The 19,911-nt window shown below is 37.7% G+C and overlaps 1 protein-coding gene across 1 annotated transcript; it reads right to left on the bottom strand.

Annotated features, from left to right (window-relative positions):
* Positions 1–12,287: 12,287 nt before the first annotated feature.
* LOC121312769 (charged multivesicular body protein 5) lies at positions 12,288–19,537 on the bottom strand. Its single transcript, XM_041244514.1, has 8 exons — positions 19,355–19,537; positions 17,342–17,446; positions 15,325–15,371; positions 14,747–14,840; positions 14,589–14,660; positions 13,678–13,786; positions 13,093–13,208; positions 12,288–12,732 (listed from the first exon to the last, which is right to left on the bottom strand). Exons 1-8 carry the CDS (start codon positions 19,421–19,423, stop codon positions 12,682–12,684), a joined length of 663 nt encoding a protein of 220 aa, XP_041100448.1. The 5' UTR covers positions 19,424–19,537; the 3' UTR covers positions 12,288–12,681.
* Between the last annotated feature and the right edge of the window lie 374 nt (positions 19,538–19,911).

Raw genomic sequence — 19,911 nt, 5'->3', positions numbered from 1 at the left:
TGGGAGACAGTCAGCATGGGTTTAGGAAAAGGAGATCATGTCTAACTAACCTGCTTGATTTTTTTGAGGATGCAGCATTGATAATGGATAATTGCAAAGCATATGACATGGTTTGTTTAGATTTCCAGCAACATTTTGACAAAGTCCCACATAAAAGATTAATTCTCAAATTGAACGCAGTAGGGATTCAAGGAAATGCATGCACATTGATTTGGGAGCGGTTAACATGTAGAAAACAAAAAGTACTGATTAGAGGAGAAACCTCAAAATGGAGCGAGGTAACCAGTGGAGTACCACAGAGATCAGTATTAGGTCATCTGCTATTCCTAGTCTACATTATTGACTTAGATGCGGTTATAGTAAGCAAACTTATTAAATTTGCAGACGACACAAAAATAGGAGGAGTGGCAAACACTTTTGCAGCATCAAAGGTCATTCAAAATTATCTAGACAGCATTCAGAACTGGGCAGACACATCAAATAACATATAATAGAGAAAAGTGTAAGGTACTGCACGCAGGCAATACAAATGTGCATTATAAATACCATATGGGAGATACTGAAATTGAAGAAGGAATCTATGAAAAAGACTTAGGAGTTTATGTTGATGTCTTCATGTGGGGAAGCTATAAAAAAAGCCAATAAGATACTCAGATATGTAGTGAAAAGTGTTGAATTGAAATCAAGGGAATTAATGTTAAAACTTTACAATGCATTAGTAAGAGCTCATCTAGAATATTGTGTACAGTTCTGGTCACCTCGCTACAAAAAGGACATTGCTGCTCTGGAAAGAGTGCAAAGAAGAGCGACCAGAATTATTCCGGGTTTAAAAGGCATGTCATATGCAGACAGGCTAAAAGAATTGAATCTATTCAGTCTTGAACAAAGAAGACAGCAATCTAATTCAAGCATTCAAAAATTCTAAAAGGCATTGACAATGTCGACATAGGGGACTTTTTCGACCTAAAAAAGAAACAAGAACCAGGGGTCACAAACGGAGATTAGATAAAGGGGCATTCAAAACAGAAAACAGGAGGCCCTTTTTTACACAGAGAATTGAGTCTGACACCCTGGGATCCTTCAAGAAGCTGCTTGATGAGATTATATTAACAACCAAACGAGCAAGATGGGCCGAATGACCTCCTCTCATTTTTAAACTTCATGTTATTATGTTCTTATTATGTTTTGTTGGTGATATTAAGAGTGACATGAGGTGCTACAGGACTGTTGTTTTTTTATAGATTGAAAGCTGGAGTGGGAAATAGCAAGCATATGTGACAGTGACTTGCTCATTTTTGTTTTGTTCACTTGTCTTTTTTTAGATTGCAAAAAAACTCAAAATAAAAAATGATGCAGTCAGTAAGTGTTCAACAGCTTCAAGTGGTCCTTGCATTTCAAGGGAGGTCACAGGTGGGGTAGGGTGTTTAGGGCTATGAGTTAGGACTATATTTGTATTAATGTACACCAGAATAAAAGTACTTTAAAATGTTAAGTGGTTCTCTGGTATTCAACTGCTTAACAAAGAAAACAAAATAAACTATAAAGTCCAAATCAGACAGCTTCCAGACACTGGGCTGAGTTGAGTGGGGGGCAGAGGGGGGCGCAAGAATCACTGTCGAGACCTCTTGAGGTGTCGTGGGCTAGTCGACGAAACACAGAGGATGGAAGGTGCCCACTTGAAGACCCCAGAGATGTATTCTACTTAGCTCAATCCAGACGGTTGTCATGCTGATGTGCTGGGGAGGCCGCGCTCTGGTTGATCCCTGGAGCCAGCATCGCAGCCGTTGTGTGGGCTGATGCGCTGGGGAGGCAAAATAAGCTGATCCCTGGAGCCAGCATTACACTTCAGCCATCAACACCAGGCAGAAGGATATCTACATCATCAGATGGAAAGCAACGCAAATGGATGGAGATGCAGATGGATCACATTAGTTTACTGTAAAGCTACGTCTTAGTTGGTGCTAATCTTGGCGAGAGCCGAGTTCAAATCAGCATGAGGTTTTAACATCTACTCTCATGTAATGGAAATCATATTTTGGTATCAAAGTAGATAGAAGGCTTGACTAATCAACTTTCATGTTTAAAGCTTGAAAGCAGAACAGAGACAGAACAATTACAGTATCCATTTAGCAGCTAGCAAATGCTTCAAGTGTTCGATAAAGAGCTACCCGAAGTTCTCTGTTCATTCAATGTGAAAGTGTATGCTAGTTTGTCCAACCCCTGTATATGTATTTTATATACCCTTAATCAAGCTCCTTTTCCAAAGTACAATTTACATAATTTGTATGAAAATTAAATAATAGTGATAACTGTCAAAAACAAGTAAAGGCAGCTGAGAAAGACTTTTGCCACAGTTATCATCTGAGATCATCTCTTTTACAGCTATATTAATTATATTTGTATCTGTTTGTTATCCAGTGATATGTGTTTCTTAATAATTATTGTTCACTGTTTCTACATTCATAGATCTTTGGCATGTTGCATAAAGTCACCAGAATTATTTAATCTTTGGGATAGCCTCAGAGCAAATCTGAACAAAATGGAGTTTCCGTATTCAGCCCAGTAAAAAACTGGCCACTAAACACAGAGCTTGTTAAAGATCGGCAATACAAAAATGATCTTACTAACTTGTATGTAATTTCACGTGTTACCTAGGTAAGGTAACACGTGATTGGATTGCAGCTAGCTGTTTCAGAGGGAAAGAAATGACCTGCATTCCCCCCTAGTTCTGATTATTATACAGCCTCATTGAAATTCCACCTGCTTCTGGTTAAGGTAAAATAACTTTATTGAAGTATATGTCAAGTATCCATGAGTGTCAAAACAGTGATAAGTCATAATTAAGAACACATTTCAAGGGATAAAAACAGACACATATATGCCAATTCAGAGGGTATAAAAGTCTTTCCACAAAGTACTGTAACACAGTATTTACAAAACAGTGTGATACACTGCTAGTGTGAGAAACTTTCCAAACTCTACTAAAACATTGATAACAATACTATATGCTAAGGTAACCAGATGATTTAAAAAAAACAAACAACAAAAAAAACAAACTACTAAATATTAGAAAAGTATTTTTGAAAATATTTACAAGAGCCAGGTTTTGCCAAAGGCTGTTATACTTTGCTTACAGAGTTGGCGCACACATCATCTTTCTAGGTCTTAAACTTAAAAGCTTAAAACTAGGGATGCAACAATTAACCGCTGCATCAATTATTGATCATCTGTCTTTAAATTTCCTGAGCTTCGACTACATATTGGTGAATCAATGCATCAAATTATAACCCAGTTTGAAGTCTTCTGTTGGCAGTTCGCATTAAAAACTTGTGTGTGTGCTTCTTTTAGTGCAGGGGTCTCCAACTCTGGTCCTGGAGAGCTATTGCAGCTGCTAGTTTTCGTTTCAACCAATCTCTGTTACTTAATTAAACCAATTATTGGTTTAATTAGTCAAGATTAACAGGTGTTCCAGATCTTTAGCCCCTGATGTTGTAAAGACACCTATAAAAACTGCTGGATAGGGGATCTCCAGGATCAGGGTTGGAGACCTTTGTTTTAGTACCTGTATGGTAGATTAGTGCGTTGGCAGGATACAAACTTTAGGCCTCTACATTTGCGTTCGACAAGCTAAATCAGAAGTAGGCCTATTGTATTCATGTTTTCTTGATTTAAAAATTAAAGGCAATACTTTTTTTTTTGTTTGTTTGTTTTAAATCTATTAAACCTACCTATTAAAAGCATGCTGTTTTTGGATTATATGGCAATATTATATAAAAAGGTTAGGATTTATGAGAATAATTTAAATGTTTTGCTTTGCTTTCGGACATAAAAATGTTAACAATAATTAACAACCATAGTTCAGATAGAAATGACTTTTGTTTAAATATAGTATATTTGATTATTATTATTATTATAATGTTAAAAGGATATATGATGCGGAAGGATGCATAATCTTTCCTGTTGTTAAAAACTCAAGCCTTTTGCATTTTTATTTTTATTTTTTATATAATCAGAATTGTTCTAATTTGAATATAAAGTTGTGACTTTTTGTTTAACTTATCCAAAACTGTATTTTTTGTTATTGGATCTTCTGTTAAAAAAAATAAAAATAAAAAAAATAACGTTTGTTATTTTGAAAAATAAAACGCCAATGCAGCGATTATTGTTGATAAATGCCTCCACAATAATCAAATAAGAAATTAGGGTGCCAATTGCACCACTGTTTAAAACAAATGTACATGATAAGTGAGAAGGAGCAGGATGTAAGCAATCGATAGTTTCCCAAGTGTATGAGCTGTTAACAAGAGAAGAGGGTGTTATTTGGGTTGAGGCAGCCAGGCATCATTTTATTTGGCACATGTCACGGTTTCAAGATTTGTAAATCATTTATATTTTATTCATATGGTAACATTTGGTTACCGTCAATTTTAGATTTACATATTTAAAATCATTATTAAATGGATGAAAGGCATGTAAACTCATTAAATAAAATGTAAATAGCTTACAATACATAACTACTGTGATAACTGGACTTAATTTAGAAAAAATAAATACATGAATAAATAAATATGCATTAACAATAACACTAGTAATTGATCTATACTACAGAAAAAGTGGAACAAATCCAAAGTATCACATTGCCAGTACTAACCATTATTGAAACATGGCCAATTACAATTTAGCTGAGGTACTGGCTGTCCAGCTGTTTTTCAACTACATTCTGCTGTAAAGTTGCTCCTGGTTAAACTGGCGATTCAAGTGAAAGCTTGTTTAAATGGGAGAATCTTTAAAGATTACAATGGCTTCAGCTCCCTGCTGCCCCCTGCTGCCTGATTAGGTCACTAATACCCATTATTCCACAATAATCACACTTCCTGTAATTACACTGGTTTCCTATTACATTACATTTAACTTGTTATTTCACATGCCTTGTGGATATTCAGCATGTTTAATAAGGGCATGCGGAAAATCAAAGTCAACTTCACTAGTACTTTAATATATTCCATTCATAAGTAGGGTTAGTGGATGTCTCGGGAAAACTAAGATTGTCCCAGTTTTTAGCCGTCCCAGTTTGGCTGTTTTTTATTCATATTTTTTAGAAGCACAAAACTGTAGCAGTGTACTCAGCAAGTTGACAACACGGTAATGTATTGTAACGTTGAGCAAAAATAAGGAGCAGACGACCGCAGCAAGATCTCGTTCGCTAAACAGCACAATTTATTAAGCAAGGTCAGCACACAACAACACAGCCCACAGAAACATAAAGGACAAACAAACGGGACAGTCAACAAATCCTTTTGCTGTGCAAATGCCTGAGTCTTTACACAGCTCCCCCCTTTATTCATCATCCTTGCGGGACTGACAAAGTCTAGAAAATGACCCCGGAGTTGTGCTGTCATCTGGGCCGCTGTCTCGTTGATGGCCCTGGGGTCCCAGCTACTGCAGGTGGCAGACTGCTGTCAGGGGCAAGTGGGGGGAGGGACTCCCAGGCAAAGGGGATTCAGGAACGGAGCTGAGGAAGGGGGTCGTCGGGCAAAGAAGCATCACGGGGAGGGGAAGGTGGAATTGGGCTGTATGGTACGGAGGGGTCAGGTACCGCTGTAGGGGGGCAAGTCGATCCCTGTGGAGAACCACCCGGCATCCTCGAGATGGTAGCTGGGCCCGGTATACCACCTCTGCGATGCGTTCCAGGACCCAACGTTGTCCAAGCCAGTGGGGGTCGAGCTTCAAGCCATGGCCCAGCTTCCTCTTGGGACTGTAGACCCAGACAAGCTCTCCACTCTCCAAGTGTCACCCCCAGGCTCGGATGTCATAATTGCACTTTTACAGTGAGCCCGCTGTCTTCAACTGGTTCCAGGCAAAGCAATGGGCCTTCTCCATGGAGCCTCCAGGCATATTAAGGGCCATGGTGAACAGTAGGTGTGTCCTGCAGCCACCATCTGAACATCTGAACACCATCTCTGCTGGGGTGTGCAACTCACGTCCCAGCATTAGCAGGGCAGGGGTACAGGAGGTGGATTCCTGTACTGCAGGCCAGCAGAACCAGTGGCAGGAGGGTGTCCCAGTCCTTCTGGAGAATTGCAGTGGTGATGGCTAGTTGAAGGGCCAAGGTGCAGCTGAACCACTCAACCAGCCTATCACTTTGCTGGTGAAGAGGGGTGGTCCTGGTTTTGCAGATCCCCAATTGCCGGCACATCTCCACGAAGATCCTGATGGACCCCGAACCGGCTGAAGAACCCGTCCAGCAGTACTTCATTGATGGTCTCTGCCTCTTGCGACTTGGTAAAGTAGTCCCTCACTAACAAAACAATCCGGTTCCTGTTCTTGGATCACGGAAACGACCCCAAGATGTCAACTTCGACTCACTTCCAGGGGTCCAACAGAAAACTGCTGGAGGGGGGTGGGCGACCGGTCCATGGGTCCTTTACGAGTGGTGCAGTCATCACAGCGCCAGCAGAAGTCCTTCACATCTCACAGGCACTGTCCCCAGTAGAAGCTCTGTCGAAGGCATCACATGGTCTTTGTTACGTCGAAGTGGCCAGTGCCTAGAGTGCCATGGTGCGCCTTCAGCACCTCTGTCCTCAAGGTGTGTGGGACTGCAACCTGCCACCTCACTTCCCTGGTCGCTAGATCTCTCCACTGTCTCTGTAGGGCTACATGCCTCACGTCCAGGCTGGTCTATCATGCCCACAGCCCTCTTGTGGCGGCCGACTCCAGGTCCACCTCTTCTCAAGGGGGGCTGTGCTGTTCTGCTAGCCACTGCATCACCGGTCCCATTTTGCAGTCCTCTTCCTGGCTCTGCCTCTAGCCTGTCACATCCACCAGCATTAGCTCCCTGCACTGCTAAAAAAAATTAGGAGCAGACGACATCAGCAAGATATCTTTTGCCAAACAGGACAATTTATTCAGCAAGGTCAGCACACCACAGCACAGCCCACAGCAGCGTGCAAACTGCCCTTTTATACAGAAAAACCCTGTGAAAACATGTAACATTTAGACATAACCAGACATACAATGTAGACATAACAAGACAAGCTATTGTACCCCACAAATCGAATGAGGGTGAAACACAACATGATTGGACAATACTCATAAGCACACTGGGGTCACGACTCGATGACGCTCCCCCCCACCCCACAGGTGCACTTGCTCACATGCACAGGCATTCAAGACATAGACAAAAAACAGAACAGTGACACAAAACAATACAGTACAGATCGGTATAGTATTATATAAAAAAAAATAAAGCTAAGAAACATATAGTATTTGTTTAATAATTCTGATTATGTGTTCAATAATTTATATTCTGTTTAACTTCCTGGACTATGGCTACTTTATGTTGGAAGTGCCACCAGACACATTAGCTTTTTTCACTTGTGCTTCATTAACAGAGCCATTTTTATAAGTAATATATATATATATATATATATATATATATATATATATATATATATATATATATATATATATATATATATATATATACACACACACACACATACAGTACCAGTCAAAAGTTTGAGTACACCTGCTTGAAACCAGGTTTTTCATGATTATCTATGCTTTTAACTGTATAAACTTGTCTATAAACACTTAATATTTCATTATATGATACGTGTACTTATATAAGCTGATAATCATAAGTGAATTGCATTCAAAAATTAAATTTTTAAATGAAAATTTAAATCTTGTCAATTTCAATTAAATGGTCACCCAAAGCAAGGGGATTTCAGTCTGAAGCCCAAGTCAGTTAAAAGTCTGAAATGTGTAGAACACGATGTTAGAACACTGGCCTAAGTTTAAAAGTGTATTTGTTAGATGTTCTCAGAGTTAACTAGCATGTTACCTAATTAACCTTTTGTCACCAATTATTGTTAACAGGTGAGGGTCCATGATTACTATAAATATAGGTAGCATAGGCACAAGTTTGTCATTCCTGAATGTAAGGGAGCAGAAAATGGCAAAATATGCTCAGTTATGCAAAGAAAAAAAAAGACTGTAATTATTTTAAGAAATGAAGGTCAATCTTTAAGACAAATCACAAGAACTTTGCAAGTGTCTGTAACTGCTGTTGCCAAGACCATCAAATGATTTGAAGAAACTGGCACTCATGAGGACCGAACAAGGTCAGGCAGGCCAAGGGTGACCTCAGAATCAGAGAACAAGTTAATTCGAGTCACAAGTCTGCGAAACCAGCGATTAACTGCCCCTGAAATACAAGCTCAACTAAATGCTGCTAGAAGTACAGATGTTTCAACATCAACTGTTCAGAGGAGATTGCGTGAAGTTGGCCTAACTGAAAGAATTTCTGCAAAGAAATCACTGTTAAGGGTGCAGAATAAGAGGAAGAGACTTGCCTGGGCCAAAAAACACAGAAACTGGACATTTGAGGAGTGGAAGTCAGTCTTATGGACCGATGAGTCAAAATTTGAAATATTTGGGTCCAACCGCCGAGTATTTGTAAGACGCAGAGAGGGTGAGCGCATGAGTTCTGCATGTGTGGTTCCCACTGTCAAGCATGGAGGAGGCAGTGTTATGGTCTGGGGTTGCTTTGCTGGTGACAGAGTTGGTGATCTTTACCAAGTCCATGGCAAGCTCAACCAGTATGGCTATCATAGCATACTTCAGGGGCATGCCATTCCATCAGGATTACGGCTAGTTGGGCAGTCCTTCATTCAGCAAGATAATGACCCGAAACACACCTCAAAGTTGTGCAAGAACTATCTGGCGAAGAAGGAAAGGACAACTCAATCTAATGACCTGGCCTCCCCAGTCTCCAGACCTCAATCCCATAGAACTTGTATGGAATAAACTGGACAGAAGAGTCAAAGCAAAGCTACCCAAAAGTGCCCTACATCTCTGGGAATTGCTGCAGAAGAGCTGGAAAGACATGTAAGGTTATTTCCTGCTGAAACTTGTTAACCAAATCCCTTGTGTTTGTGAGGCTGTTATTAAGGCAAAAGGTGGCTATTTTGAGGAATCCAAGATTTGGAGTTGTTTGTTTTGTATATTGTAACATGTTTTCATTTTCAAGTATTTACAGAAACATATAGGACGTAGAACACTGTCAATTATGAAAAAAACCTAGTTTCCAGCAAGTGTACTCAAACTTTTGACTAGTACTGTGTGATGTATATATATATATATATATAGATATATATATATATATATATATATATATATATATATATATATATATATATATATATACAGCTCTGGGAAAAAATTGAGACCACTGCAAAATTATCAGTTTCTCTGGTTTTACTATTTATAGGTATGTGTTTGGGTAAAATGAACATTTTTGTTTTATTCTATAAACTACTGACAACATTTCTCCCAAATAAAAATATTGTCATTTAGAGCATTTATTTGCAGAAAATGACAACTGGTCAAAATAACAAAAAAGATGCAGCGTTGTCACACCTCGAATAATGCAAGGAAAATAAGTTCCGATTCATTTTTAAACAACACAATACTAATGTTTTAACTTAGGAAGAGTTCAGAAATCAATATTTGGTGGAATAACCCTGATTTTCAAGCACAGCTTTCATGCGTCTTGGCATGCTCTCCACCAGTCTTTCACATTGATGTTGGGTGACTTTATGCCACTCCTGGTGCAAAAATTCAAGCAGCTCGGCTTTGTTTGATGGCTTGTGACCATCCATCTTCCTCTTGATCACATTCCAGAGGTTTTCAATGGGGTTCAGGTCTGAAGATTGGGCTGGCCATGACAGGGTCTTGATCTGGTGGTCCTCCATCCACACCTTGATTGACCTGGCTGTGTGGCATGGAGCATTGTCCTGCTGGAAAAACCAATCCTCAGAGTTGGGGAACATTGTCAGAGCAGAAGGAAGCAAGTTTTCTTCCAGGACAATCTTGTACTTGGCTTGATTCATGTCAAAGCTGCCCGATTCCAGCTTTGCTGAAGCACCCCCAGATCATCACCGATCTTCCACCACATTTCACAGTGGGTGCGAGACACTGTGGCTTGTAGGCCTCTCCAGGTCTCCGTCTAACCATTAGACGACCAGGTGCTGGGCAAAGCTGTAAATTGGACTCATCTGGGGGTGCTTCAGCAAGGCTGGAATCAAGCAGATTTGTCTTTGTGAAGGGTGCATGAATCAAGCCAAGTACAAGGTTGTCCTGGAAGAAAACTTGCTTCCTTCTGCTCTGACAATGTTCCCCAACTCTGAGGATTGTTTTTTTCCAGCAGGACAATGCTCCATGCCGCACAACCAGGTCAATCAAGGTGTGGATGGGGACCACCAGATCAAGACTCTGTCATGGCCAGCCCAATCTTCAGACCTGAACCCCATTGAAAACCTCTGGAATGTGATCAAGAGGAAGATGGATGGTCACAAGCCATCAAACAAAGCCGAGCTGCTTGAATTTTTGCACCAGGAGTGGCATAAAGTCACCCAACATCAATGTGAAAGACTGGTGGAGAGCATGCCAAGACGCATGAAAGCTGTGCTTGAAAATCAGGGTTATTCCACCAAATATTGATTTCTGAACTCTTCCTAAGTTAAAACATTAGTATTGTGTTGTTTAAAAATGAATCGGAACTTATTTTCCTTGCATTAATCGAGGTGTGACAACACTGCATCTTTTTTGTTATTTTGACCAGTTATCATTTTCTGCAAATAAATGCTCTAAATGACAATATTTTTATTTGGGAGAAATGTTGTCAGTAGTTTATAGAATAAAACAAAAATGTTCATTTTACCCAAACACATACCTATAAATAGTAAAACCAGAGAAACTGGTAATTTTGCAGTGGTCTCTTAATTTTTTCCAGAGCTGTGTATGTATGTGTGTGTGTGTGTGTGTGTGTCACACACACAGTATCATACACATATATATATAAATATATATATATATATATATATATATATATATATATATATTATATTTTTAAATCTAATATTACCTCAAACCTACCAGGCCCTAGAGCAAGAGGTTATCAGACAAAAGACTACTGGTCCCCCTGCCTCTCTCCCTTATTTTGTTTTGGAAAACATGGTACATACAACAGCAGAGATGAGGGAGGCAGTGGGTTTTGCAAAGTACCACTAAAGCCATAAGCTTAAGCCACAACTTGACTTTCTATAATATTTTGATTCTGTGTTAGAAGTTATGGAGGAAATACCATGACTACAAGGAAAAAAGTAATATTTTGTTACCATCAATTTCAAATTTAAAAAGGAACTTTTAAACCTATTTCGAATAATCAGAGTAAATAAAAGACTAAACTCATTAAATAAAATTGTCAGAAAGCATTTCTAAACAGTAAATAATGTGTTTTTGTTAAGATTTTTACAGGAAAAAGCTGTTATGTTTTAAATGTGTACTCTGTCCAGCTGATCTTCAGCTCCATTCAGCTACCACATGCATTATGTATATTTCACATGCTTAATAAGGGCAAGTGGAAAACTAAAGTTAACTTCACCAGCACTTGAATATTCTCCATTTATGACAGGCGAGTATCTTCAGTATACTATGTTCTGTCAAGAATAGTTGGTTGACGCTACTGTTGTACTGAAAGTGAAAATTACCAATAAATTGGTATATATTTGATGATATACAAACAAATAGGGATATAACAAAGGTGGTGTATCAGTCAGCATGCCAATGGATTGCAAACACAATTAGCATGCACAAAATTTAATCCACTGAATAATAAATTATGCAAGTCATCACAGCTTCATAATTGTTTGACAATAAAGAATTTTCCATGCAAGGGGAAATTGCCTAACATTTGTAAATGCTCTTTCGGTTCTTATGAATTTACCCCTGCAGCACCTCAGATTTAACAATGGCTATTCTTTAGAAACCTAGGGAAATTAAAATAGGTTGTCTCTTTATGGGAAAGATATTTCCAAATTGGAAAGCCCTTCGTTCTAAACATATCATACTGCTTTTCTTTTTGACAGAAGAAATGTCAAGGTCAGAGGCATGAGTATGTTCCCAGACCTGAAATGTACCTGTAAAAATACTGTATCTGAATTAAACAAACTGACATCCCAATTAAACATACATAGCATTGGGAAGAACCATCTCCCAGAGTTCTGTCCCATTTAAGCAGAAATTCAGGGAATCAGTGGCACCGACTGTATTGCTTAATGATAGCACATCTATTTTCTTTTAAAGTTGGAGCAAATGAATATCTCAGAAAACAGAATTAAAATGGAATTGTAACATTTGTCAGTCTTTTTTTTTTAATTTTCAAATTTCAAAAACTAAAAAGTTTTACAACCTAAATTAAACACCACAGCAGTCTAAAAATGTACAATTTATATTTTTTATTAAATCAGTTACTCAGGTTTATCTTACAGAATGTAAGCAGCCACTTACCAAGAAATGTTACAAATCAAAAAAAGCCTACAACTGCAGTAAGAATGAGCTATGATCACCAAGCACTTTATATTATCCAATAGACAAGTATCTATGATCTGCAGTAAAAGTAAAAAGTCAGAAATAACCTTTTGCTTAGTAGTTAAAACTAAAAAAAAGTTGCTTTATACCAATGAATAGTTTAAACATACATTCCCGTGTCGTGACAAGGACCTTGCTAACGGGTTTCAGTAAAGATTTTTTTAGAAGCAAATATATAAGCTATACATGATACTTTACATATAAAAGAGTGTTCAGGATTTTTACATTTCAGTTAGTCTTTGCCTCTTATGTGGCAGGGATCTGTGGTAGGCCAAACTCATCCACCAGGACACCCTCCTGCAAAATACAAAAATGCAAAGTTAGTTAATGAAATGTAATCTACCATGATTTACATTGACTGAATCACGTAGTTAAAAGATGACAGCAGCACTGTTCAAAGCACCATCCTGGCAAACAGATTACAGGCTTGCATGTACAAGCTGGCACAAACCAAGCTTCCCCACACTGCTCTGGACATCCACTTTACAGGGGCTGGGGGACAGTTTACCTTCTATGACTATCCTAAACTGTATATTACTGTGTAAATGCTAACAAAAACATGACCCTGAAAACCATCTTATATAGACACATGTCTGCTAGAAGCACTCTTAGCAATGGCCAGGAAGCAAAAGCCCTGCCACAACATCGAAATTGTACCCTGTTCGTTTTTGTGTCACTGGGAACCCCCTCAGGAATGGTTGGTGCAGATGATGCATCATCCAAGTATGAAGTGTCCTCATCGAGTAACAACTCATCGCCCAGGGCATCCAGTTCTGAAGAAAAGAAAACTATATATTAATCATGGTCACTCCACTTGACAATTTGTTTAATTTAATTTTATTTATAAATGTATCTGATGTGTGAAGAGATAAAATAAATTGGGGGGGGGGGGGGGGGGGGGGGGGGGGGGGGGGGGGGTACAACAACAAACAACAAAAACTGAACAAAACTGCACTAACTTAACTAATTACCTTGCACCAGGAATCAAAATAAAAAAGGTCTATTTTTGACATCAATTATTTTATTTTTGACATAAAAAAATAATATTGAGAATTGTCAATATATAAAATGCATTTACTGACATCAACAAAACATTATTGCTATCAGTAAAGTAATTGTTTTTCACAGAAATTGAAGATTACATGTTAACATGGATTGCCAAGTTCATCAGCCGACCTACCACCAGGACTCTAATTATTATTTTTTTGAACTCTAAATGCAGGCTGAGCTTGCAGTGCCAACCTGCTTCCAGATCATCCTCATCGATTTCTGGGGTTCCGTAGCTGCGGCTCAGGGCCTCCTGGACTTCATTTGCATCCTCCATCATGTCTTCAAGCTGGTCTTGCAGGTCCTTTGAGAATAAAGCCATTATTAAAAGGGTACCCTGAAATCTACCAATCTGACGATAATCCCAAGAAAATGTGTTTACACAGACCAAGAACTACAAAGCCTAACTCATTTATTTGCATGATGTATTTAGGTTAAAAAAAAGCATAGCATTTAATAATTGTTGCATATTCAAATATCTTTTAATTTTTTTTTTTACCAGTTATATTTTGAATATATCTTTGGTTGCATTAAAATTCAAATTACGGCATGTTTGAAATCAGGATAATAAATAGGGCCTTGGCTACACACTGTGACTGTGTGTGTGTGTGTGTGTGTTTTTGTGTGTGTAAAGACAAACAGATTGAACTCTACTGTACATCTATCCAGTTTCTCCATCAGTGACATGTGGTACGTCGAAGGAATGCAGTTTAACCTAACAGATAAGCTGGGTGAAGTGCCATCATTCACCTTCATCAAGAGTAATACACTGTATTATGACATCGCTGAGAGAAGCAAGACCATAACTCATATTTACTTCCCCAGCAGAAGTCTCATTAGACAACTGCCCATGCCGAGGTCACAAAAGACAAAATGCTAATTATAATTCTAAGAAAACTAAGAGTAGGAAAGGGGATTTGGGATCTCCTGATCCACACAATTTTAGGTCTGAAACCGGTTTTGCTAAACACACCTGATAAAATAAAATAATAATAAAAAAAAAAACAATCCTACTGTCTCTCTATTTACTACCTAAAAAGTATATTATACTAAACAGAAATTAAGGGGAAATAAGATTTTAGGAAGGCGATATTGCTACAAGTTACCTCAATTTGATCAATCTTCACTTGCTTGTAAGCTTTCTTCATTTCCTTGGCACCAATTTTCATAGCATCCACCTAAAAAGAACAATGCATTGGTCAGTTAATGAAGGAGCAATCCCATGCACACTGAATGATACAAAAAAAGCCTTTGTAATTCTTACTGTTGTCTTTGTGTCCTTGAGAGTCTGGATTGTATAGTTGGCCTGTTCCATGTTGAATGACTGCTGCGTTAAGTTGTCTCTCTGTTGCTCGTACCTTATAATAGAAAAATATCAATTCATTTCAAAAATCAATCTGGGTCCTCAATTGTGAGTCACGCGGTGTGCAGGTTGAGCCAGAGTCAAGGGAACGCAGGTTTGCATCCTGACTGTGTGAAGTTGTTGGTCTTCGCTGCAGCTTCAACAGGGAGCATTGCTCTGGCAACCTTTTCTCCTCGTCGCTGCTACAACAGACCCTACTAGCCAGGCACCCGGTGAGCTCCCCTGAAGCTGCTGGTTTTCACAAAGTCCCCTTTTAATAACCTAAGCAGTGGAGGTATGTAATTCTGCCACAGTTTAGATCAATTGAATATACATCACCGAGCAGCTAGAAATAACATACATATTTCTGGGTTATTTTAACCAATAAAGTGTTGTGTATTTCACACACAGAAGACTAGCTGTTTACAATAGAATACACTCAAGTGGGTACAGGATTCCACTGGTTAGACCATCCCCATTAGCAAACAAAAAGTACTTACATTCTTTTTTGCTTCAGGACTCTCAAAGCTTTCTGTTTAACCATGTTCTGTTAAGTAAAAATACATTTCAGTGGTTTATTAAAGAGACAGAGTGCCAGTCCAAAATATTTTGACAGATGCTTTTGTAGAGCATAACATTACTTTGCGGTTTCAAAAAACATGTTTAAAAAGCAATAACATATGTACAGTATAGTATTTCTAATAAAAAATGAATTTATTAATTTTATCTCTCTAGTCCAGCAGTGCATACATATAAGAAATATTGTAGGGGTATGTATATCCCAATCTTACAATAAAGCCGTGTACCGCAAAAATAAGGCAATTCAAACAGCTGGTTTCCCAAACACTGAATAGCACCAATCTTAGATTACTTTACCTAGTGTAACATTGGGTAGTGCAAGATCAATGCTAATCAGTGTGTGTTAAACCAGTCAAAAATATACTGTCTCTACACCAGAAACATGACGTCAATGTCAGTCACATTAAGTCAGAGGTCAATGTTACTGTCACCAAAACATGCAGTGTTTATATGAAGTCTCTAGCTCAAATGATATGAGGCTTTGACAGTGCGGCAGCATTTTTGTGAAATCGCTGTCAAAAGAATGGTTCACTTTCCTTATACAATACTTTTACTAGATAGTAGTTCAAGTCATGGAGACGGGGCATTGACAAGCACATATAAACTGACAGATTATCAAATTCACCTTTTCAAACACTGCAAGTTTAGTTTGATCTTTTACTGATTCAGAACAATAATTGACAATCAGAAATATTCATAAGGGATTCAAGGAAATGCATGAACATGGATTAGGGAGTGGTTAACATGTAGAAAACAGAAAGTACTGATAGAGGAGAAACCTCAAAATGGAGCGAGGTACCTAGTGGTGTACCACAGAGATCAGTATTAGGTCATCTGCTATTCCTAATCTACATTAATGATTTAGATTATGGTATAGTAAGCAAACTTGTTAAATTTGTAGATGACACAAAAATAGGAGGAGTGACAAACACTGATGCAGCAGTTAAAGTCATCCAAAATGATCTAGGCGGTATTCAGAACTGGCAAATGACATTAAAATGTCAATGCAATAAAACTGTGCATTATAAATACCATATGGGAGACACAAATTGAGGAAGGAATCTATGAAAAAGACCTAGGAGTTTATGTTGACTCAGAAATGTCTTCATCTAGACAATGTGGGGAAGCTATAAAAAAAGGTCAACAAGGCACTCGGATATATAATGAAAAGTGTTGAATTTAAATCAAGAATTTAAAGTAATGTTAAAAATTTACAATGCATTAGTATGACCTCATCTAGAATATTGTGTTCAGTTCTGGTCACCTCGTTACAAAAATGATATTGCTGCTCTAGAATAAGTGCAAAAAGCAGCAACCAGAATTATTCCGGGTTTAAAAGGCATGTCATATGCAGACAGGCTAAAAGAATTGAATTCAGAATTCTAAAAGGTGTTGACAATGTCGACCCGAAGGACTTTTTCAACCTGAAAAAACTAACAAGAACCAGGGGTCACAAGTGGAAATTAGATAAAGGGGCATTTAGAAGAGAAAATAGAAGGCACTTTTTTACACAGAGAATTGTGGGAGTCTGGAACCAACTCCCCAGTAATGTTGTTGAAGCCGACACCCTGGGATCCTTTAAGAAGCTCCTTGAGGAGATTCTGGGATCGATAAGCTACTAACAACCAAACAAGCAAGATGGCAGAATGGTGTCCTCTCGTTTGTAAACTTTCTTAAGTTCTTATTGGTGTTTGGTATAAAATCTTAATCAAGAAGTCATTGACTTGAAAAAGAAAAAACAGTGAACGTGGTAACAGTGCTAAATAAAGATTCAACTCTAACTTTAAACACTGGAATAATCTTATTAAACATTATAATGGCAATAAGTAGGAGCCATCATGTAACCTAGCCATATTTTAAAATAAAATACAAAAATTACTCAAATGAAACAGCTCTCTATAGTGGGGACAACTTTTCCAAAAGCACATAAATTCTTACTTTAGATGGCCCCTCCCTCATTTTCTTCATTTGATCCTTATACTTAACAAGCTCTGCATCAAGTCTGGAAATCTTCTTATCAATAGACTCTGCTCTTCCATCCACCTAATAACAAGAGAAAAAAAGACAGATTGTTGAACCGCATATGAAGACATACATCACATATAGGAACACATGAAACTCAATTGTATTCCTCAAAATAAGCATTAAAAGCATAAGACAGAATCTACAATGCTTTATATTCAGGTATGTCTGAGACCCACATAACAGTAAAAAATCTATACACTCTTCATACGGATTTAGGCTGTGGTACAAAAATGTCTTGCAGTTAAGATATATTTTGTAATGAAGCTAGTTTGTGCCCCATCACCAAATTGCCTGTTCGTTTTTACATAAAATAACAAACTAATTAATACATAAATGTAAAACCACTGCTTAAGTAAGATAACACCTCATGTACAATAGCCCAGTGGTTGCCAACAGCAGGTATCTCAAATGACAAACCAGGAAACTCAATATTTCTGTAAATGTGTGTCTAGATATGAATTGTATAATTTTTAAGAACATTTGGGAGGTTTAAAATAATTTAGGTTAAACTATATTCCTAGAAAAACTTGGGGATTTTGAGATATGGAGGTTAAACACAAACAACAGTTTGTTCTCCAATAGTAAACAGAAGCAATATGTCTGTTTACATGAGATCCAGGAAGTGATGTAATAAATCTGGGTGATATTCATGCAGCTTGGGTTGGGCTCTATTAAACTGACCTGGAGTAATAATACAAGTGTTTCAGTGAAGGGTGGAGGAGGGATTATTTAGCATTATGTGTTTGAATGACTGATGTGTTTTTGAATGGGTTTGTCTGACTTAAACTTGGAAGGTGTAACAACAGCCACCAGGGACACAGAGATCTTGACTTTGACCTGCTATAAAACAGGGCTTTTGGATGACTTTATCAATACTATAGGTGCCTTCAAATCTTTGAACACATTTCATGCAAATTTTATTTAGAAATCATCCTTCATATAAAGTTGTGCTGATCAGAATTTTTTTATTTTTTTTTGGCACAGGAGAGTTCATCTTACAGGAGATTAAAATACACCTCTGTGAATGAGACCCAATGTGCCCTAAGCAGGTCAGAGAAGCAGTACTTGCACTCATATACTGAACTATACTTCCTGTCTATCTTCCAGTATGAATGCTTATTCTCAGACCAGAATTACAGGTAAACTGCACCCACATCACAAGTGGGAGGGATACATGTAATCTGATGGCAGACGTCATTAAAATGAAATTCACTCAAATGAGACATGACATTGCGAATCCTAACAAAGCAACTGCACTGTGACATTTTTTTCACTTTTAATATAAAACAACAGATCAATTGACATATAAACTTATTTAAAAACAAAACAAACAAAACACACACACACACACACACACACACCAATAGTGCTACCTGGTCATTGTTACCATAGAGATAAAGATAATCATCTTACTTTAAATAGAGTAAACTTTTCCATTGTTTACTGTACATTTTAATCACCACAAGCAAGATGTGCGTTATTTTATAGTAGGTAAAGTACATCATTAAAATGCAAACAAACAAACATAAATATACTGTATGTTGTAGCATTAATGTCCCGTGTCTGAGTGTTAACTACCGAGATGGATGTGCCTAGTCATAACATCCATACAATACCAAAATGTAATGTGTCTTTTGTTTGTGTCATATTCACGAAAGAAAACATTTAAAAGGAAGAAGCCTGCGTTACAGTTCCACGGAGACAGATGTGTATTTGTTGAACAAATATTTTAAATAATATTCAATCTGTTTGTTTACTTCAATACTATACAACAAGGCACATACACATGGTCAAGTCAAACAAAAACGTTTAAGTGTCATAGTCATAAGACACGGGGCAGGGACAATAAAGTGGCCATATGCTAATGATGCCAACCAGAAACAAAACAGTCCTCTAAGCACAAAGAACGCATTTTATTATACTTACGTTCCCGATACAGTCCGTCAGACTCGGTGGAGGACCTTTGGGTTTCCCTCGTCCAAAAAGCCGGTTCATTTTTTCACAGGGAACTTCTGCTTATGAAAAAAAAATAGAAAAAAATATAAAGAAACAATAACCAGACACTTCCCCTCTAAACAAGGAAATAATTCAACTGGCAAAACAAACCGGAAACTCCAGTCTGACGTCTCAAAAAAAATGAAGCCTCTGTGTATATCCTCCATCACGTGTTGAGGATAAGCATCACATGATTTAAAAAAAAAAAAAAAAAAAATACGTTTTCCTTTGGTAATTTCGCCACAGTGGCATTTCAGACATGTTTAACTAATGCTGACGATTAGCGTTAGAAATGGTTCAAAATATAGATACAGAATTAAAACAGGATATATATAAGTTATATAGCTATTATATAATATATAATATATATATATATATATGATATATATATATAGAGCCAACGTATCCAATGTCAACACTGCTAAAACAATGACCAGCATTGAACTAAGATGGCTGAAAATGCAATAAAATGTATGAATCGTTATAAT

The sequence above is a fragment of the Polyodon spathula genome, chromosome 3 (assembly GCF_017654505.1).
Source record: "Polyodon spathula isolate WHYD16114869_AA chromosome 3, ASM1765450v1, whole genome shotgun sequence".
Classification (NCBI taxonomy): Eukaryota; Metazoa; Chordata; class Actinopteri; order Acipenseriformes; family Polyodontidae; genus Polyodon; species Polyodon spathula.
This window is presented reverse-complemented; position numbering and strand designations above follow the sequence as displayed.

Excerpts from the sequence above, each read along its gene's own strand:
- LOC121312769 (XM_041244514.1), bottom strand. The coding sequence starts at position 19,423 with ATGAACCGGCTTTTTGGACGAGGGAAACCCAAAGGTCCTCCACCGAGT. Across the intron at positions 17,447-19,354 it reads TGACGGACTGTATCGGGAAC|GTGGATGGAAGAGCAGAGTC; the intron begins GTAAGTATAATA and ends TCTTGTTATTAG. Across the intron at positions 15,372-17,341 it reads TGAGGGAGGGGCCATCTAAA|AACATGGTTAAACAGAAAGC; the intron begins GTAAGAATTTAT and ends TTTACTTAACAG.